The sequence below is a fragment of the Montipora capricornis genome, chromosome 4 (genome assembly GCF_036669925.1).
Source record: "Montipora capricornis isolate CH-2021 chromosome 4, ASM3666992v2, whole genome shotgun sequence".
Lineage (NCBI taxonomy): Eukaryota > Metazoa > Cnidaria > Anthozoa > Scleractinia > Acroporidae > Montipora > Montipora capricornis.
Window position 1 is genome coordinate 41,302,105 of NC_090886.1, and position 22,994 is coordinate 41,325,098.

The window sequence follows — 22,994 nt, forward strand, 5'->3', positions numbered from 1 at the left end:
TGTCACACAAGGCGATTTGTTGCGGCGACTTGTCCCCGCGACGTGTCGCCTAGTGTGTCCCGGCCTTAAGTGCCAGATCATCGTTTAGAGCCTCTAGACTTTATACAGGCATCTCTTGTCGCAGGCCCCACCCCCCCGGTCTTGGACCACCCCAATGGTTTGAAAACAGGCTGCGCCAGTTTTCAAGCTAAAATCTAAGGAGCCACCTCCTTCAAAATTAAGTCAGATATCAAAGCACAAGTGAGCAGACGGTGCCTAAACAAACTTGCTCAACCAATTCCAATCAGGTTGAGGTTCGCATTGGCCACAGCATTCAATTCGTTTTCATTCCACCCCGATTTCTGACTGGATTTTAAAAAAAGGTACATCCTAATGCCTTGAATTTACTTAGCACTTTCAGATGCTTTTCATAGCTATGATTCCAGCTAGGACCAAACTCTAATCCCCTGCAACTCAACAATGCCACTTATAGATTTCACTCATGTCTAACGGCTGGTACATGCATGAGGGACCCGTTGGTACCTTAAGGGTCAAACTAAGATATTTTTCTGACTTGCACTAATTAACTCCTATACAAAAGATGGGTTCCGGGTCATTTCAAAGTTGTAGGCATTTGATTTTTGCAAAGCCCTGTCACATCAATACTGATTGTGATTGACAAAGTCAAATGCCAACTCACTAAAATCTATTTCAGGCTACTCGCCAAAAGAAGGTTTCTGTATAACACAAATAAGTAGTATGGCAGATAAATTTTCAGAAGAATACAAAAAACAGCAAGGAGTTGTCTTTAAAACCCAAGGCATGATGAGGAATGTCAAAATAATTGTTCGGTACGACATTGTTTGAAGAAACACCGATCCTATGTTGCTATCTTTCGACGTCAAGAAATTTTGGTAGGGAAAATTCCTGGAAATTATTTGCCCAGTCGCCCATCACCTACAAAGCAAATTGACCTCAAGGATGACATGACCAAAGGCAAATCGCCTGAAATAAACGTACTTTTTAACAGTATGCACTTCATTTGTGGAAGTTAAGGAGAGTCTATTCTTTACACTCCGGCCCAGACAAAAGGAATCTAATATACCAGGCCGGTCAAATAATTTGAAAGTCCCCTTCTTTCATAATTTCATAAATTCGAGACCCTTTTGACCTTCCCACACAGTTTTGTTCCGATATGGAACATATTTTCGGATCTGGAGGCCAATTGATTTTGAGAGGGCGACAGCGACCCCGTAGAAATGTTAGCAGCTATATCGAATTTCGCTCGCTCATCCTCTTCGCGTCCGAAAAATCATGCTTTGCTCGCCAAAACATTTTCTCCTGGGATTCTCTTGAGGTCGACTTGAGGCAAGTCTAATATCAAAACAACAAAGAAATGTTTTTCCGACATGCTCTTAACAGAAGTTTATCTGCTTTTCAATCCTTGCAAGAAAACTTGAGAAGAAAAGGCAACGTCGTTGAAAAGTAACCACCACGCGCGCAGGTGTAATGATACGCCAAGCCTACCAACTACTTGGTGCGTCTGGTTGGGAAGAGGTGCTGCAAGATATTAGAGGAGAAGTGAATTGTCGTATGGTAGGAGATTTGCTACAGAATCAGTACAATTAAACAAACAAAGGATGTTTCCCGAAGACAGCCAGGGGCGTACCCAGGATGGGCGGGGGGGGGGGGGGAAGGGAATTCCTGGGGTGCCCGTGACCCTCCCTTTCTGATGACAGTCAACAAAATACAACAGCATATTACAAGCCATATCTGTGAGACTGGAACAGAGTAATTTATGTCACCTAGAACTTACTTCATCTATGCAGCTATTTTGTAGGCTTGTCCCTTCCCCCGCATTCTCTGCTCACCAGAAAAATTGTCACTTTCACTAAAAACAGTGCGGATGTCGACATGACAAAGTGGTAAGTACCCTGGGTTTGAGAAAGTGTGAGCCCCTCCCCCCAACACCCTGAAAAATTCTAGCTACGCCCCTGAGAGAGCTGAAGCTCAAATCAAGCTTAAGTCATATTGAACGGGTTCAGTGGAAAATAATTCAGAAATCTCAATATCAAATCGTAAAGACCACTAGGTTGCATGACACATACATCTGCATCTGCATTTGTATCTTCATTTGCCTGATCCAGCACCCGGCAAAGTCCTCTCGAATTGTGGCTGTTTTTGATTTGGTACCTAATACACTGATACATCACTGGCATGCCAAAACAAAGAATGCTCAAGACTATCAAGGAAAGAAATACAATGCAAAACGAGCGAAACAAACGAGCAAAGCCAACGCTTAAATGCGTGGAAAGGCAGTGCAAATGACATGGAAAATCCATAATGTCTTCGAAATAATATTTGTTAATAGCAATGCCGCTGAATTTTGGGTGCAACTCTGCATTGATAATTCAATATAAAAGTTCATGGCTGTGAACAAAATGACAGACACTAATATTAATCCATAAGGACTCCATAACATAAAGGTGTTTTTACTGCTTGTTGCGGGAAGCGTTTTATGAAATGACGTTTTATTGAGTATTTTACGCGCGTTATTGTAAACAATTGCATATATTATATGGTGCTTTCCATATGATATATCATTAGTGTAAACAGTGTAAATCTCTATTGTATTAGTAAGGGAGAAAACACACAAGACACACACGTGAAAGCCTTAAAATTTACGTGACATTTGTGATTTTCCTGTATATTTACAGGGGTAGCTTCATCCGAACCATGCTCCTTCATGGTCATTGGCTCAAGTGGTGCAATCAATTTGAGTTCCTCATTCGTCATAGAAAATACTTGCATCTGGCATATCGCAGTACCACCTCATCACAATATACGTTTAAACTTTACTACCCTTAATATCGTGAACCAACCTGGCTCGAACATCAGTTCGGTAAAAGTCTATGATGGAAGGAACGAGTCTCAAACGTTGCTTGGGCACTTCACTGAAAACAAGAGTCATTTCTCCATACAATCGAGTGGACGCTACATGTTGGTAGTTGCAACTGGCGTTGCAAGCTTTAAAGCAGTTTATACTTCTAGAGCAAGAAGAGGTAATTCCAAAAACAATTCCTCATTATTATCACAGTTGTACTGAGAACGTATCATTTTCATCATGGTCTTATCCTTAAATTCAAATCTAAAAGCTTTCCTGTTTACCGCAGAACTAACCAAAAGCAAATGTTGGGCATCACATAGGTTTCTCTCAACAGAAGAGTACTACTCTGTCTGCTGGACTTGCAAATTTGACTGGGATATGAAAAACAAACTATGATGACATATTCAGATATGGGAAATTCGTTTTCCAATGAAGTTGGTCGATTATTGGCACCGTTGGATTAAAGTCTTGGACCTGTGGCTGGAAACATTATAACCCTTTTTGGTGCCTTTTTGTGAGGAACATTCAAGTTAAAATGACATTATTTTACATCAATCTAGGCACTTTTCAAAAGTTTTTAACTTGTTTTCTTTTCTATAGCATCTTCAAACAAATTCATCCCTTGTTGCATTTCATTTTTGCGAACTGAATTGGTTTCCAAACCCACTTTGGCAAAGTAACAGAAGACGAGAGTAGATCACCATCCCATGTATCCCTTGTGATCGGCTATGAAAGCCAGGAACGTTTCCGTGACTCCATGTGGTTAAGAGCTGAAATGAAATTTAGGTAGTAATAAAGTAGTATTTTACAAAGTAAATAGGGACTGTTACACTTTCTTCGTCACAGTGTAAAAGCGTGCTAGAATTCTGGAGATGGTCTTATAGCAAAGTAACTATTTTGAAGGTTCTGAGGTTCGTTTACAATGTGCTATAGTTAACTGATGGCTAAAATTTGTACATCGTCTTTTATTGCAGCTAAACCAAGGGTAATAATTCCTTTACGAATGGCTCGAGCAATCTCTAAACCAAGGGTAATAATTCCTTTACGAATGGTTCGAACAGTCTCGGAGCATTATGTGTGGTGCTCGTCTGAAGGGACGCCACCGATCAACATATCATTGATGAACTCAACTACAACCTTGGCTTTCGGGAAGGGAATAGTGTGGAGCAAACTCAACCAGGGTGGTAACTATAGTTGCGTCGCTACCAATGAAGTTGGCACCGAATCAAAGACGTTTTACGTTTCTCTTATAGGTGAGATTATACTGACCTTATTTCCCTCCAAATGTGGTTACTTCATCATCACACGAAAAAAAGCTGTAGCAATAAAGCGATGAATTAATTTTCAAGTCTAAAATAATTTTTTCATAACATTATTACCCCTTATCAGTAGTTTACAGCTCTACGCAAACCATTTTCTTCCGAGTGGAACTGAATCCTCTTTTGTCGTTAGTACACTTTGTTTTATTCCGATTTCCACTTGTTTATAATCAGATGCTTCATTCGCACACGTACGAATTACAGCTCACTTTCTTTTGAGACAAGAGCGCCCAAACATGAAACACCAAAAACCTCCCCAGAATATAATCTTATAAAGTAATTTGGCCACCTAAGGTGGCTCAAACCAGTTTTAACACTTGAAAGAAACTCTCTTGTTAGAATGATTGACACTACAGCACTTTATCACTTAACAGCAATATTATGGTACCATGTTAAACACCAATTATTGCTGAAAAAGATTCGGTCATTTTTGTGACGTAAAAAGTTACCATGGCAACAGCAAATCCCAGCAAAAACACCCCATATTTTGGCCTTAGTTGCTCATATTTCAATTTTTTTTAATTTCTGAAATGTAATCAGCATGCCACAATAAAACGTTCTGCAAAGTTTAAAAAATTCTGTGGAGCGGAATTCAGAGCTACCTTAAATAATTGAAAATTTAAGGTAGCTCTAAATCCGGTCCACAGAATTTTTTTTAAATTTTGCAGAGAGTTTTATCTTGACCTGCTAATCACTTTTGTGCAATAAAAAATTGGGGTCACTGAGTTCGTTTTTCAGATATGAGCAACTAAAGCCAAAATATAGGATGTTCTTGCGAGGATTTCCTTTCGTCATAATAACTTCTTACGTCACAAAAATGACTGTATCTTGTTTAGCAATAGATGATGTTTCACATGATATCATAACATTGGTGTTACGTGATAAAGTGTTGTAGTGTCAATCATTCTAATAACAAGGTCTCTTGAAAGTGTTGAAACTGGTTTGAGTCGATTCAAGTCTTTAATCGTCTTTAATGCATAAACTATATTTTCCGAAGTGTGGAATTTAAATTAAATCCCATAAAGGCTGGGCTATTTCTTTACTATTTGACAAAGCTTGAATTATCTTTCACAGATTTTCGCGTTTGTGTGAATTTGTGTGACTGCCGCGGCACTACATCTCGGCGGTCTCAATTTGAGAACATTTTTCGCTGCACAGGGAAATATTCAGCTCATCTGTTGAACAACATTCCAACAACCACGACAAAGCTGTGAGTTATTAACTGACAATACTCCTAAAACACTTGTATTTATTGCTTCTACTTCCAGTCAATTGTATATACGCAAAATTGGTAACAATGTTACGTAGTAACCTTTCACTTGCTGATGAAACTAACCGCGAAATATCAGAAGAATTAAATTCATCCTAAAAATCATGCTATTTGTTAAAGGCATTTTTTTTATTTGAGTGTCCTAACAGACTTTTTCTGCATAATAATGCTAAAGGCAATCTTTTAGCATCATCGTGCAGAAAAATTGGTAAAATGGAGACTGAAGAACTTGGGATTTAATATCAAGGGTGCTAATGAGAAACAACTTTGGCCTAACTAGCCACATCATGAAGGAGAAAGATTTTCAATCTGAGAAGATGCCGTGGAGGATTGTTCTTTCCCGTCTATATCCGTTGCATTAAGAGGCTACGTCAACCTAAAAAGTCCACAACATTGCTAATTTTATGGTTATGACTGCTTCAGTTAGTTCTTCTTTCCAGCGGTACGGCAAAACACTCGTCTCCTCATACAGTAGCATTTGCTCACTTTAAACTCCCCCCGAAACGATGGAATTCTTCACGGTTTTGCATAATGCAAAACAAAACCTCGTTTCAAAAGTTTAGAGCTAGTATTCTGATGATGCTAGAGGCAACTGTGTTATTCGTAGCAAAAAGAAAAAAGAAAACTGCGGTACACTCCGGGAACACCAGTCTATGATCATCAGGACGTGAACAATCGATGAAATCGATGATCGGAAAATCAATCGATCAATCGATACCAGTAGATCTCCTGTTAGTTAATTTACATCGATTCGCATTGGCCAATCGATAATCACACAAAAGTGGCCGCGAATCATCGATTGCCTTCGATTGGCAATAAAAAACTCTAAGCATCTCACGTACGTGCATTAGTTTGAATGTTTGAGATAAGTTGAAGCTGTTCACCCGATTGTTTGTTTGGTTTCCACAAGTCAACAACACCCGCTACACACCTCGTTCTAGCGATAGCCGTTCCTCGTTCCTTTGGCTTGTTTCGTTTTCAGATGCTGTTTATGTGAATTTCTTTTTCTTATTTTTTCAACCCGTTTATACATCGCACCAAGACGATATATTGCCCTTATGCTAATAATATTTTAGTGCAGCGTTTAGTGTTATAGTAAATAGCCTGAGTTACCTTAGGAGCGTAAGAATTCTCGAGAACAGTCCGCATTGCCAATTGTTCACAATCGATGTCAGTTAATTGATCCGGATGGTATAAAGTACAGGTTGCAGGTTAGGGTTGCAGGCCATTGTTTTACTATTCGCCCTTATCACACGGCGGCCATATTGTCCCAGGAGACCAAAAAGAGCTTTGTTTTACCACGCCAAGCCTCGCATCGGAAACCATGGGGGTGAGGCTTGGCGTGGTAAAACAAAGCTTTTTTGGTCTCCTGGGACTATATGGCCGCCGTGTGACAAGGGCGAATAACTGAAACAACCAAAACCTTTACAAAAATGCTAACGTTAGGCTAACATTGTTTTTTTAGGCCTAATGTCAGCATTAGTAAAGTTTTGTGTTGTTTCAGCTTTGGTGAAACAGTGAACAGCAACTCTAACCTGCAACCTGCAACCTGCAGTTTACACCCTCCATTAATTGATCGATTGGTATCGATAAGCGATAAAAATTGATAATCGATCAAAATCAATCATCACAAATTTCTTTGGCATCTATTGGTTATCGAATATCAATATCAATCGATTAGTTGGCATCGATTGATTGATTGATTTCCCGATCACTGATTTCATCCATTGTTCACGTCCTGGATCATTTGAGCAATCGAGGACGTTTTCCGTGTTACAAATAGGCGCATCTAAACACGAGGGGGAGTTGGGACAATTCTCGACAGTTATGCAAACCCCAGACGTAGAAGTCACAGCCGTGTTTCCATACTCTCATCTAAACACAGCTATTGACTAATGAGAGTGCGCGTACTATCCTAATTATTTTATAAACACTAATAGAGTGAAGTCTCTTGAATGAAATTTGACACCATGACCAACAAATTCATTTCTGATGTACGCATTTATGCACCGCACGTAACAAACATCAGCATAAGACATTCAGAGGTCAATATGCGTGTGCCTAGTGTGAAGCGTCGTTTGCGTTAATTAGCAATAATAGAAGCAAATGTCCATATAGAGAACCCACAATACCCATTACTCTAACTATACCGTGAAGTGTGTAGACGTTCTATACCTTACCTGAAACGGGAGCCGGTATACCCTTGCATCTTTCTTGCAAAACCTCTTATTTGATCTTAGCCAGGTCCCCCTCTTTTAAATGAAGGAGCCCATAAAAAAAATCAAGTTGATTGCCACTGACACACATTTCCTTTTGAGAACAGGAAATGACAATATCTCGAAGAAATTCGAAATATCATCATACATATTAGGTACAAAGAACGATTCTATAGTTCTCAAACAGTCCTCCAATTTTAGAACTACCAGAATATCGTGAAAAACTATTAATTCCGATTACCATCCGAGAAAACTTCGACTTTTTCGTTATGATCCGTAAAGCGAACTTTTCTTGATCATTGCTAGGAAAAATGTATGTCTTGACTGTCTTTACACTGTATTTCGACATTTTCATATTAGTTTTTCTTTTTTGTTTTAGATTATTCGCATTGTTTTCCTTAAAACTAGCAAATCCATTGATGTCTTCTGTTTTTGCTTTTATTTGATCGCTCTGAGTCGTTCGCGAACTCTTTTAGGACAATTGGGATGTACTGCTCTCATTACTGGGTTGCCAAACCCAGTTGGAATCTGCGTTTCATTTCGTCGTTTTTTTCATTTTTTTAAATTTTTATTTTTTTCCGTGTATTTTTTTCCGTTCCATTGTAACCTGAATGGGGTTTTAGTGGATCTTAAAAAGATATACCCTTATGGACCTCAATAATGGAAAGTCAATCGGATAAACAAGACAGGCGGTGAAAAATAAATATCTGGAATCTTCAAATCGACCATTAATGGACTTCGACAACCATCTTTCGCCTGTCGAGCCGTAATCAAAGTGAGCAGTATTTCTAATATGATCCAACAGTGGTGTTTTGTACAACACTGAAATTAAATGGAAAATTCTCTAGAAACTTATTGGTTTAAAAAAGACAGAGAAGGAGTCGAACAACTTAAGTGGATCTGTGATCTCTGTTGTCTGGCTATTTATATTTATTTGTACTCAATTCTGCACACTAATTCTCGTTAGTCAAAAGTTGTCTGAAAGAAAGCTTGTTGCCCATTTTTTGCTTCATTGTTCAAAGAAAGGGTTTTTCAGTAAAGGGTTTGATGCTGAGCTTTGCTAGGAAATTTTTGTCACAGAGCCGTTGGCGGCTTGTTTTGTACTCAACTCTGCACAGTCTTCAGGTAAAAAAAAAAAAGGAAATAGGACAGTGAAGAAATATTTGAAAGAAAGCTTGTTGTCTAGAAGCAAATATTTTGATTGTTTCCAGTCAATAAATTTTACGCTGGAAAAGGTTTTTGTGACGTTTTTTATCCAAATGAACGCTCCAAAATAAAGTTTTTTAACGACCTTTGAGTGGAATAATTTTTGTAATTAAATATGCTCTGTCAAAAATTTGCATAATAAGCTTGAAATGAACACGCTCAAGAAATTCAGTCGCATTTACCTCTTCGTCGAATTCTCGTTAATATTTACTTTCTTCTGGTAATAAAAGCAATTTGAAATTTGACTAATTCTTGGTCAAGAATTATTTGAAAGCTTGTTGTCCATTATTTGCCTCATTATTGAAAGAAATGGTTCTTCAGTGAAGGGATTGATCAACATTGTTCCAGATAAGAGAGTCCGGTCTCGGGTCAAGAACTCGACAAAGAAGGCTTCCCGACCCGATGAAATGGAAATGTTCAGTTAAATATTACAACAAAATTAAAAAACGAAAGACGGAAGTTTCTTGGCTAAAAAGGATGTTGTTAAACTCTGAAAGCGACAAACGATTAACATTCTTCCCTGTAGTTCATTGAATGTAAACAAGAACCTTGACACAAGGTGATCACGTGCACCCTTGTGGTTGCCTAGCACGTGATCAATTTCTTCCTTTGAAATAACATCATGCCGTTTGCTTTGATTCATAAAAGTCAGAGACTGCAGAAATTTCAGTGTTGTTACTATGCCATTAATCTCTCGCTGAGAATTTGAAATTTAGAGTTTCATGTAAACTTATTTTTTCTTCATTTGTCTTTTGCCGTGCCTTTTACTATGATATTTTTGGGGGACTTTTATTTTGCGGATTGGCAATTTTTTAAGGTTTGGGGGAACAGATTTTGGCGACGCGAACTGACTGAAATTTCCGCTGGGAACTAATTTTTGCTGTTTTCTTTTCAAGCAGCAAGACTATTTTCAACCTTCTATTACTTTTTGGTAAAAACCCCTCAATCATCGATAACGGGTGGAAAAAATATGGCATCCTTGAGGCCTTAGAAGGTGGTGTCCCTTAGAAAATGGTGATCTTTTTATTGACTGCTTTGAGTTCGTTTCTTATGCCTCAGAGACTGGAAAAATATTGACTTAACCTTTTCTCGTTTCATTTTATTTGTAGGAAGCTCCAATTGCTTTTTCTCAATGCAAATATCAACAATATAAACGATCTTTTTTACCCCACTGTATGTGGATTAAAAGCCACTTTTAGTTATATTAAGGGGAAGTAAATATTTGCTGTTTTTAATATTGCTGGTGTTTTTTTTTTCTCCTGGAACTTACTTTTGTGGATCAAATACCATCTGCAAAATCCGCAAAAGCTAAATCCCGCAAAATAAAAGTGCTAACCCGGTAACTCCCAGCTTTTGCGATAGTATTTGCAGCAAACGTAAAACCCCCAAAAAATTTGACCTGTCATCAGATTAGACTGAAAAGAAGAGGAATTATGAAGCGGAAACAACATGTTCAGTCCTTCCTTAGTGTGTGGCATAAACGTTTGCTAGTGCAACTCCAGACATGCGGGAAAAGGCCCGTCAGAGCAATTTAGACCAATTTGCAGTTAGTTGTTTTGCAGACTATTTCACTTAAAGGGGTTTATGTCACGTTATTTAGGGTGTTGCGGGGAAATCTTTAGTTAATCACGCGTTTAAAACTCGGAAATGGTAATGTGGAATTCCTTTACCAATAAAATTATCGTTACATCACATACAAAATGATTCTGAGGAAAACAACGACCTTTATCCAGGCGATTTCTCATAAACTTGAAAAACGTCGTGCCTATTACCCAAATGTAATGTACCTATCAATGTTAAGGCCGAGGAAGGGAGGGAGGGGGGGGGGGGGGTGTCGAGCATGGGGTGGGGATTTTGACATTTTCATTTTAAAAAAAATTAAATTTCTCACCCCTGGGACAAAATAATTGGTCAAAGTCCCCACCCGGCAGCAAGTGAAAGTGGTCAAATGTCCTTCGTACGATCAAAATCGCTAACCTGGGGACATCACGTACGTTCAAAATCCCTACCTTGGAGACAGACCTCACGATCAAACTCCCGTGGTTAGCCCGACCTTCCCCCTCCCTCCCTCGAACTTAACTTTGATAGGTGCAGAATCCGTTTGATGACCCTGTCTATTTATGATCATCCATGTTTCTCTTTCCTTTTGCAGTATTTCTTTTATGTGGTTCAACAGTTTTAAATGGTTATTGCAAGGTTTCATTCTACTTTTTGGGCATTTTGCCAATCATGGAATTATATCATTTTGCGTGACATAGCCCCTTTAAAGAAGAAACGAGCGAGTTTCACTCAAGAGCATGTTTTGTTATCTTTGAACTGAATTTATTACTGAACCTCAAAAAAGTCAAAGACCTCAAAATGGGATAGGACATTACAAAATAATTAAACGTGTGAACGTGTGAGGCAAAGAGCCGCTGCTGGCACGACGTCTGGGTGAACCCTCAAATGGTCTTAATGACCCCTCACTTGAAATAATTAACTCGAACGCTGCAGTTCAATACCACCCAACTCAGTGCCTTCTGTTTTTGTGTAACACGTACCTCAGGCAACCCAGTGTACGCTCATGGAGCGTCTAGTTTGAAAGAAAGCTTGGCTCTTTTGTGCTTCATTATTCACGGTCAAGGTTCCGAAAAGGGTTTTAAGATCCTGAACTGTGAGACTGAAATTTATTTAATTGCTGTTGTTTCTTGTTTTGCCGCGAATAGCAAATATTTTTTTTTTACGCTGGAAAAGGTTTTTGCGACATTTTTCGTTGAAATGAACTCCCAAAAATTAAGCTTTTAAGTGGAGTATTTTTTGTAATTTAATATTCTCTGTCCAAAATTTGCATAAGAAGCTTGAAATAAACATTGCCACTCGCCACAGGAAATGTAGTTGCTGGCTTACCTCTTCGTCGAGTTCTCGTTAATATTTTATAAATTGTGCTGTGAGGTTTGACGGAACAAATTTTTACGGCGCGAATTCGGACTGAAATTTTCGCCGGGAACTAATTTTTGCGGTTTTCTTTTCAAGCAGCAAGACTATTTTCAACTTCTTTTACTTTTTGGTAAAAAACCTCTCAATCATCGAGAACGGTGAAAAATATGGCATCCTGAAGGCCTTAGAAAATGGTTAACGTGACCTTTTGATTGACTGCTTTGAGTTCGTTTCTTATGCCTCAGAGACTGGAAAAGTATTGCCTTAACCTTTGATAGTTTCGTTTTGTTTTGTTTGATAATGGTGCACTCAAGCCGCATACACATGAAGAATATACTCGATATTAAAACACGCGTGACACTGTGGTGGACTGAAATCCAGCTATGTGGTCCAACGAGAAAAGAAAATGAATCCATCACAATTAATTCACTAGGAAAATGCAAGCCTCTGACCATCAAGAACAAAGCATTGGGCTAAAATTGAACGGTTTAAAGCGTTGGTCGAGAGGACATGAAGTTTGTCAGCCGGACATGGAACGACAGACTCAACCGGAAGCCTGAATTTCCTGCCTGAGAATGGAAGGAGAATTAAAACAATAGCATGAGTATATGAAATAATTACTGTTCCTTACCGCATCAACAACAGCACAATTGTTATTCACAAGAGAATTTGACACTTGGCACGCGAATTGCAATCATATATTTACCTGCACAGCAAAGAATCATGGATTTCTTCCCGGTTTTTGTATAGTCCATACACCTTATTCCAAAATGGCCGTCATTTAAATATTTTTTTGTCTGTATTCAAATTAGCCCTTGATACCTCGTTCTTGAGCTGAAAATTCAAAAGAATATTTGCCTTGAACGAGGCATCTAGGTCTAATTTGAATGAAAACGAAAGATTATCTAAATGGCGGCCATTTTGGAATAACTGAGGTGAATAGGAATGCAAGTGATTTGTGATATCCCTGTCACATTCACTTAGTTTTACAACGCTTTCCCTGCCTTCCCGAATCTCCCCTTTCAAGTTTGGAAACCAACAACTTTCCATGTTAATAATGTCGTCTCAACTGAGCTGAGCTACAAATCAGATTTAGTAACTTTGACATTGCTACTCTACTCTCGACAGCACATTTGAAAACATAACCCTCCCCTTTGGACTAAAAATGATTTAATAATAATAATAAAATAAAATAAAATAAAATAAAAAATAATAATAATAATAATAATAATAATAATAATAATAATAATTTGTACATGTATTATTATTATTATTATTATTATTATAAAAATTTATTAAAACTTCACAATAATTACTTACAAGATTAAGAAGGCTAAAAGAAATTGAATATTTACATGATTATTACATTCAATTATTTAAATTTTACAATAAATAGCATTCTGATAAAAAAAAAAAAACGATTCGGCGCATGTGCATTCATGTATGCTATTCTATTTCCAACGATTTAATAACAATAGAATTAATAAAGCCACAATTACAATCAATGTAGCGAAAAGACAATGTATAACTAAACTAATGTCGTTACATTTTTATCCCGACAGTGATTTTATCATATCTATTAATTTTTTTCTTTTCATTTATTATTTTTAGCTTTACTACATGTACGTACACCTTTTGCTGTTCATTTAGAGAAAATATGCAAACATTTGCACTAAAAGTCAGACAATAATGCGAAAATACTTTCATTTGCGCCAATCAAGCCAGAAACTAGCGCCCATGCCTTTTGCAGTGATGGTGAATGAGCTTGTTAACAATTGGAGCCTGAGAGCGAAGTTTGTTGACGATCTTACAATAATGAAAGTTATACCCAGGAATTCACCAATAATGCACCACATCGTCTCGGATGTTCAAGAATTTGCTAGTAACAACAACATGCAGCCTAATCCAGTAAAATGTAAAGAGATGCGTGTTAACTTTCTTCACTATAATAGCTGTGAGCTCCAAACCATTGTCACCGGTGGCACCTATAACGAGGAAGAGACATCATTTAAGCTACTCGGTGTGTATATCTCTAATGACGTCTCATGGGCTGCTCACTGCGAGTACGTAGTGAAGACAGCTAACAGACGCCTCTACGCAATCAGGCAACTTAGGAAATGCGGTGTTCCACAGGGAGACCTTGTTAGCATCTATTCCTCTCTCGTGCGCTCTATTTTGGAGTACGCCTGTGTCGTTTTCGCCAACCTTTCCAAATATTTGTCACAAGATCTGGAGAGGATTTAGAGGCGCGCTTTAGCGATTATATTCCCCCTTATTTCTTATGTGAATGCGTTAACCAGGGCTGGTATTCCTACCCTTCAGGAGCGTAGAACAACAGCATGCACAAAGTTTGTACTGAAAGTCTCCCCGGAAAATCCGCTGCATCCGCTTATACATAAACGCATAATTAGCCAGTCCTCTCATTACAATCTAAGACCTAAACCTAACGCCACTTTGGTGACGAAAACTAACCGTTTCGGTAATTTCATTATTGTGAAATATGCAACTGCTGCGTCAACGTAATAGTAAATCCAATTATATCAATTGTATTGTTTCTTGCTATCTATTTCTATTCATATTTTTATAATTGTACTATGTATTGCTCTGACCAACACTGTAATTCAGTCCTTGACTGTTAAATAAACGAATTTATTTATTTATTTATTTATTTTTAATCGGCATTCAATTGCGCGAAATGCACCCTCCACAAGGATATCTGCATAATTGTAAACATTCAATTAAGATTGAAGACTTTCACTAACGTCTTGCGAAATTCAAATTCGTCAAAGCAACTTTCATTTGCGCCCATTGTAAATTCAATAACATCAAAAGAGTATTCTTTTGCGTGATCGGGCAATCATCTCAGTGAACAATATATTCAATAAATATAGCATCAATGAACAACCAATAACATTTTGTTGATAATCATTAGCGCGCTTATACAAACAACAAAGTGTTCTTTATATTCTTTTCGCAAAAATCTTTTTTCGAATAAAAACGTTACATAATCAGCATGAATTTGTAAACAAATGAAGGGAACTTTGTAGATAAATGCAAAGTACGTTACTAGCCTTCAATTTCCTCCCCATTAAGACAGCGTGGCAACTAGGTTAAGGTTTGCATGAACCTAAACCACTGGTAGGCCTTAGCAGCAGTTATAACACCTATGCAGCACTGAAGAGCATCGAGTAGCAATCGGGTTCGCATCTCTCCTAACGGGATACCTGAATTTCGTGCCTCGATCCGTCTCCTTTTATCGCTGCCTTCAGTGAGCTGATTGCCTGCTCCACCATGTTCAGGAATGGGCTGTAGGCCGAAAGCGTCTCCAGCTCGGTATTGGCCGCGGGGATGGCGGGATTTCGATGTGCTGGAGCACCGTCGTAAATGAAGATAACCTCCTCGTGGGGGTCCAGGTTTTGCCTCGTCTGGGCCAAGAAGTCGTTAAAGCGAGGTGCATTCATCCCGCCGATCTAGGCGGAATGAAACACCAGGCCGTTAACGGGCGATACTGCTAGGGCCACGGTCACGTTCCGTCCTCACTGGCAGCATACTTGTCTATATGCACGCTCACCCTGCCTCGCCCTCCCGTGATTTCTGGCAGTCCAGATGTTGTAGCCGCACTCATCGATAAAAACGCAGAGGCGCATAATGGCATGGTTCATGAACCAGTTTCCATATTCTTGCCTTCTTTGCAAACCATCACGTCTGTTTCTGTCTGCTGGGACGGGCCGAACCAGTTTAACGCGAAAGAGCATTCCTTCCAAATTTCGATCAACGGTCCGGTCATGAATCAGAGGTTTGACAGGAAGTCTTCGCCTCAACTCAATAAATGTTTACTCCAAACGATGGCATGAATTATAGAAGAGAACAACTTTTGTACACCAATGGGTATAGCTAATAATATTTTCTATAAATTTGTGATTTTTTATAATGTCTAATTAGGTTTGCTTAAGATTTTTACTTAAGATAAAATATTCTAAGTTTAAAATTATTATTATCATTATTATTATTATTATCTGCACCTCGCAGACCAGGGTTTAGCCCTGAACAAGCAAGAGTTCAGAGACTCGCTACGCTTGCGTTACGACCTGCCCTTAGTCGATCTACAAAGTCATTGCGTATGTGGGGATAAATTCACCGTTGGCCACGCCCTCTCTTGTAAAAAGGGGGGTTTGTAGCGCAGAGACATGATGGTGTACAGAACTTGTTAACGACATTCATCGACAAGATCTGCAATAATGTCGAAATCGAAGCACGCCTTAAGCCCCTAGACAACGAGCGATTTCATTTGAGGAGCGCTGTTACAAGTTCTGAGGCAAGGTTGGACATCAAAGCGGGAGGGTTCTGGGCAAGAGGAGTTACGGCATTTTTTAATGTAAGAGTTACGCACGTCAACTCCAAGTGTTACCTAACCTGCGATCAAGCGTACTTTTCTTGAGACATGGTGGGAAAAGGTACGCCTGATACAATTTCTTAACGAGTCGTCTCCTCGTAGTCCAGAATCTGGACTTTACTCTGATCGACCCAAAAACAATACAGCTCTTGCACCCACGCTCCGATTGGTTACAGAATTGCAACTCATCCTTCTTGTAAATCGGTTAACAGCTGATGAAATAGTGGCCGCCGATAAGGATTTCAACACGAGTGATGTTTAGGCTCTGTTTACAGCTGCTGTTGCTTCGACTTCAGATTTTTTTCAAAAACCTTTAAAGGAAGAGCGGCGAGAATGCATCCGAAGAATGGTTTGAATAAAAGAAGACATTACAGTTGTACTTCCTACGGGATTTGACAATAGTGTTATTAATACAGGCCCGAACATTCTAGAAGAAAATGCATCGTTCTTCTTCCACCAACTCGAAAACGTTTGTAGTTGTGGCAAGTCCTTTGGAATATATTCGGAAGCAACAAGATGCGAATCCAAAAAGAACCGAATAGAACTTTAGGGCTGCCACATTCGGGGAATCAGCCGAGCTAAACAGAGAAATTCGACACTGTTTACGGAATCGCTGAACAACCTCAACACACTTCTAACAAAATGATAGCTGAGTACCTGCTGCTGAAAAACTAGAATTTCTCAAAGTCCATTTTCCACATATCTATTTTTATAGCATCTTTTATTGGCATCTCAAATATTCGAGTTTAAATAAAGTGTATTGTACTGTTGATTGCGCCTGATGATGACATGAAGAATTCGGGATTTTTCTGTCATTTTATCTCGAAATTCTTTGTTCCTTGATGGTTTGAACAGAGAAACCGCACCAACTATCAAGCAGGATTTGCAGAAATAGCTTTGATTGCAGACATCAAAGCCAGAGTGCTATTTTATTTTTGTCGCGTCTTTACTTGAATCGCAGCGTGGAGGTTATTTCCGGTAAAATCTGATTGGCTCACATTTATAGCATGACACATGATATCATCACTCATGACAGGTGGGCGGCAGATGACTCGTTAAGAAAATAATTGTATCAGGCGTACTTTTTAGCGCCCTGTCTCAAGAAAAGTACGCTTGATCGCAGGTTAATTGTTACCAGAGCAAGCCAACATCGGAAGTGTTCAAGGAGCAAGAAGAAGAGAAAAAGCGCAAGTACCAGCAGCGGGTGTTAGATGTAGAAATGGGTTCGTTTACGCCTTTAGTGTTTGGAACCAATGGCGGAATGGGAAACGAGTGTCAGCGGTTCTTAAAGCATCTCGCAGACAAGATAGCGCAGAAAGATACCGAGCCTTATCATATTGTAATCACTTGGCTCAGGACACAGATTTCGTTTGAACTCTTAAGATCGGTACATGCATGCGTTAGAGGTTCGCGAACGCCGTTTCGTAGCAAGATAGAGCAATCATTAGACTGTAAAATAAATGTAGCTAGTGCGGATATTTGAGATACACGGTCTATATGTTTTTATACTCGGGACGTTTTATGGACACTGGTTTAGCCGTCATTAGTATAATTCGATTGTATGATTTTAATATCTCTGCGTCATGGAATTCGTAATTTTATAGAATTTTGAATTTTTTATTATCAATCATCTCTATTTCTTTTAATGTAAGTAAGTGAAATAAATAAAGTTGTTTATTATTATTATTATTATTATTATTATTATTATTATTATTATTATTATTGTGCTTATTTAAAACTTCCACTTTGTTTGCAAGTGCGGATCGTAGTGAAACTGCGGACTACAATAATCTGGGCAATTTCCTATCATGTTTCAAATAGACTGATGCTTCATTTACGGCTATGAAAAGCTTTCACTATTTCACAGTTTTGTGCGATTACCCATTTTTGACATTTTCTGATAACGTTCATACTATCGGAGAGTCCTACATTGTTTAACTTGTGAATCAGTTCTTTATGGTTCCCGGTCAGAAAATCATTATTATCATTATTATTATTATATTTATTATTATTATAATACATCTTCAGAAATAAAGATTATTAAGTCCTCTAAATTTAGAACAATCAGGACATCATGAAATTCTATTATTTCCGAACACTATGCGCGAAAACTTGGATTTTTTACTTTGTGAGCCGTACAGAGAACGTTTTCATTAATGCGCTCGGAAAAATGTATACGTTTCAATTGCACTGATTTGGTCATTAAAATCCTTGTTCAGAAATCAGAAGTCTACGTTAACAGCACACACTAAGGCAACTCCTTAGCATCTGCCTAGAAATATTCTTCTTACTTTTTCCTCCGCCCGCCAGTTTACCTTTGTTTGAATACTTTTTATTTGTATGATTTTTCGAGCTTTTTTGTGTTCTGTTTTAGTTTGCGTTATTGTTTTCTTTGAAACTATCAAATCCACTATCATCCATGCATTTTTGTTTTGATTGGTTCGCTCTGAGTCAATCCCGTAAAAGCGAGTAAAGCCGTGATCAGCAAATGCTGAGAACGAAACTGCAATATAAGCTAAAATGAGATTCATTGAATTGCTCTTTCTTAATTCGAATTCACAATATGACACAGCTTTGCGCATGGATACTCCACCAAGAATTGTCCACTGTCATCCATTTTTCCTTTGATTTGATCGCTCTGAGTCGATTGCGTGGGCTCCATGGATGTCATTTGGGTTTAATTGTACTGCTGTTATCTAAGTAGAATCGAGAAAAGCTGTGATCAGCGAATGCTAAGAACGAAACTGCAATAAAAGCTAAAATTGAGTTCATAGAATTGTTCTTGTTTAGTTCGAATGCTGTCTGTTGCTGAATGTACTTTAAAAAGTAGTGTTAACATGAGTTAAAACTTCGTTACTTAGTTTCGAACTAGTTTCCATAGACATTACGTTTCATGTTTTCATTTCTAGATCGCTCTTTAACACTGAAATAAATCACCTCCCAGAAAATGTTTTCTCAGGAGTTAGTGCGCTACAAGACCTGTAAGTTTGTTGACCCAAATAAACTTTCAAAGTATGACATAGCTGACCATAGCTATGTGTCTGGTTACAGAGTACAGTGTGACTTATATACAAAGCGACTCATACAGCTGATTTAAACAAAGAGTCAATAGTAATAAATAACCCTTTCTGGGTCTAAAACTTAAGGTGTATTTGGACCTTAGCCTTCTAAGTTTAATGCTAACTGTTATTCCAGTATGTCACTTTGGTTCTTTTTGTAACACCTATTTTTTTCATTTGAGCGAGGTCCCCTTGTTAAAGAAAGGGGCACATAAAAAAAATCAAGTTGATTGCTACCGACAAACATAAGTTTTAGCGTCGAGGAAATGAGAATATCTCGAATAAATGCGAATCTATTACTATTTCTATAGCAATGGTGATAAAAATCATAATCATAATAATGATATTTTAATAAGTGTTTACTCCAAATGATTGCATGAATTATAGAAATGAACACTTTTTGTACACCACGGGTATAACGAATAATATTTCCTAGAAATTTGTAATTTTTTGTAATTTCTATATAAGCTTGGTTAAGAATGTTATTTTAGTGTAAAATATTGTAAGTTTAAAACTATTATTAATATTACGATTGTAATTATTATTATTATTATCATTATTATTTAGAAATAAAGATTTCATAGTTCTGGGAAAGTCCTCCAAATTTAGAACAATCAGGACATCATGAAACTGTATTATTTCCCAACACTATACCGAAAAACTTCGATTTTTTACCTTATGAAGCCTAAAGAGAAAGTTTTTCATTAACGCTCACGGAAAAATGTATGTGTTTCAATTGAACAGATTTGGTCATGAAAATCCTTGTTCAGAAATCAAAAGTCTACGTTAACAGCAGAAACCAGGGCCAGTACTCCTCAGTATCTAGCCAGAAATATTCTTCTTACTTTTTTTCCGGCCGTGCGTTAGCCAATTGGTGAGGGCCAGTCTCTTGCTTTGTTATTCGCTGAGAAACGTTTACCTTTGTTTAAATACTTTTGATTTTGTATGATTTTCCAGCTTTTTGGTGTTCTGTTTTAGTTTTTTTTATTGTTTTCTTTGAAATGATCCAATCCACTGTCATCCATTTTTGTTTTGATTTGTTCCCGCTGAGTCTTTCCCGTAGACCCTATGGAGGACAAGTGGAATTAATTGTATTGCTCTTATCTATTAAGTAACTAGAATCGAGTAAAGCCGTGATCAGCAAATGCTGAGAACGAAACTGCAATATAAGCTAAAATAAAATTCATTGAATTGTTCTTGTTTAATTCGAATTCACAATATGACACAGCTTTGCGCGTGGATACTCCACAAAGAATTGTCCACTGTCATCCATTTTTCCTTTGATTTGATCACTCTGGGTCGATTGCGCGGGCTCCATGGAGGTCATCTGGGTTTAATTGTACTGCTTTTATCTAAGTAGAATCGAGTAAAGCTGTGATCAGCGAATGCTAAGAACGAAACTGCAATAAAAGCTAAAATTGAGTTCATGGAATTGTTCTTGTTTAGTTCGAATGCTGTCTGTTGCTGAGTGTACTTTAAAAAGTAGTGTTAACATGAGTTAAGACTTCGTTACTTAGTTTCTGACTAGTTTTCATATACATTACGTTTCATGTTTTCATTTCTAGATTGCTCTTTATCAATGAAATAACTCACCTCCCAGAAAATGTTTTCTCAGGACTTAGTGCACTACAATACCTGTAAGTTTGTTGACCCAAATACACTTTCAAACTATGACATAGCTGACCATAGCTATGTGCCTGGTTACTTTACAGAGTACAGTGTGACTTATATACAAAGCGACTCATACAGCTGATTTAAACAAAGAGTCAATAGTAATAAATAACCCTTTCAGGGTCTAACATCAGGGTGTATTTGGACCTTAGCTTCTAAATTAAATGCTTACTGTTATTCCAGTATGTCATGTTGGTTCTTTTTGCAACACCTTTTTTTTTTTTTATTTGAGCGAGGTCCCCTTATTAAAGAAAGGAGCACATAAAAAAATCAAGTTGATTGCTACCGACAAACATTAGTTTTGGCGTCAAGGAAATGACAATACCTCGAATAAATGCGTCATTATTATTATTACTATTTTTACTATTTCTATCTATAGCAATGGTAATAATCATAATCATAATAATGATATGTTAATAAGTGTTTACTCAAAATGATTACATGAATCATAGAAATGAACACATTTTGTACACCACGGATATAACGATAATATTTTCTATAAATTTGTAATTTTTTATAATGTCTAATTAAGCTTGGTTGAGATTTTTATTTTAGTGTAAAATATTGTAAGTTTAAAATCATTATTATTACTATTGTAATTATTATTATTATCATTATTATTATTATTATTTAGAAATAAAGATTTCATAATTCTGGAAAAGTCCTCCAAATTTAGAACAATCAGGACATCATGAAACTCTATTATTTCCGAACACTATACGTGAAAACTTCGACTTTTTACTTTATGATCCCTAAAGAGACGGTTTTTTATTAACGCTTACGGAGAAATGCATGTGTTTCAATTAAACAGATTTGGTCATGAAAATCCTTGTTCAGAAATCAGAAGTCTACGGTAACAGCAGAAACCAGGGCCAGTACTCCTTAGTATCTAGCCAGAAATATTCTTCTTACTTTTTCCTCCAGCCGTGCGTTAGCCAGTTGGTGAGGGCCAGTGTCTTGCCTTATTATTCGCTGAGAAACGTTTACCTTTGTTAAAATACTTTTGATTTTGTATGACTTTTCCAGCTTTAATTTTGGTGTTCTGTTTTTTTTATTTTTTATTGTTTTCTTTGAAACTATCAAATCCAATGTCATCCATTTTGTTTTGATTTGCTCGCGCTGAGTATTTCCCGTAAACTTTATGAAGGACAATTGGAATTAATTGTATGGCTCTTATCTAGTAGGTGGGGAGAATCGAGAAGAGCCGTGATCAGCAAGTGCTGAGAACGAAACTGGAATATAAGCTAAAATGAAATTCATTGAATTGCTCTTGTTTAATTCGAATTCACAATATGACACAGCTTTGCGCGTGGATACTCCACAAAGAATTGTCCACTGTCATCCATTTTTCCTTTGATTTGATCGCTCTGAGTCGATTGCGCGGGCTCCATGGAGGTCATTTGGGTTTAATTGTACTGCTTTTATCTAAGTAGAATCGAGTAAAGCTGTGATCAGCGAATGCTAAGAACGAAACTGCAATAAAAGCTAAAATTGAGTTCATGGAATTGTTTTTGTTTAGTTCGAATGCTGTCTGTTTCTGAGTGTACTTTAAAAAGTAGTGTTAACATGAGTTAAAACTTCGTTACTTACTTTCTGACTAGTTTTCATATACATTACGTTTCATGTTTTCATTTCTAGATACCTCTATAACAATGAAATAACTCACCTCCCAGAAAATGTTTTCTCAGGACTTAGTGCGCTAATATTCCTGTAAGTTTGTTGACCCAAATAAACTTTCAAAATATGAAATAGCTCACCATAGCTATGTGCCTGGTTATTTTACAGAGTACAGTGTGACCTATATACAAAGCGACTCATACAGCTGATTTAAACGAAGAGTCAATAGTAATAAATAACCCTTTCTGGGTCTTAAATTGAGGTGTATTTGGACATTAGCCTTCTAAGTTTAATGCTAACTGCTATTCCAGTATGTCATGTTGGTTCCTTTTGCAACACCTATTTTTTCATTCGAGCGAGGTCCCCTTATTAAAGAAACGAGCACATAAAAAAGTCAAGTTGATTTCTACCGACAAACATTAGTTTTAGCGTCCAGGAATGACAATATCTCGAATAAATGC

The 22,994-nt window shown here is 37.5% G+C and overlaps 1 protein-coding gene and 1 long non-coding RNA gene across 2 annotated transcripts in view; both read left to right on the forward strand.

The window, feature by feature from the left end:
• Nucleotides 1-3,039, forward strand: part of LOC138044739 (uncharacterized) — a 9,823-nt gene extending 6,784 nt beyond the window's left edge. The window contains exon 3 of the long non-coding RNA XR_011131499.1: nt 2,697-3,039. This is a non-coding gene — a long non-coding RNA (uncharacterized lncRNA). The remainder of the gene's footprint in view (nt 1-2,696) is intronic.
• An 863-nt stretch (nt 3,040-3,902) lies between these two features.
• LOC138044737 (slit homolog 1 protein-like) overlaps nt 3,903-22,994 on the forward strand; it is a 75,420-nt gene continuing 56,328 nt past the window's right edge. Inside the window, exons 1-2 of the mRNA XM_068891166.1 lie at nt 3,903-4,119; nt 5,260-5,395. Coding sequence (XP_068747267.1) covers nt 3,915-4,119; nt 5,260-5,395 — 341 coding nt within the window. The 5' untranslated portion in view covers nt 3,903-3,914. The remainder of the gene's footprint in view (nt 4,120-5,259; nt 5,396-22,994) is intronic.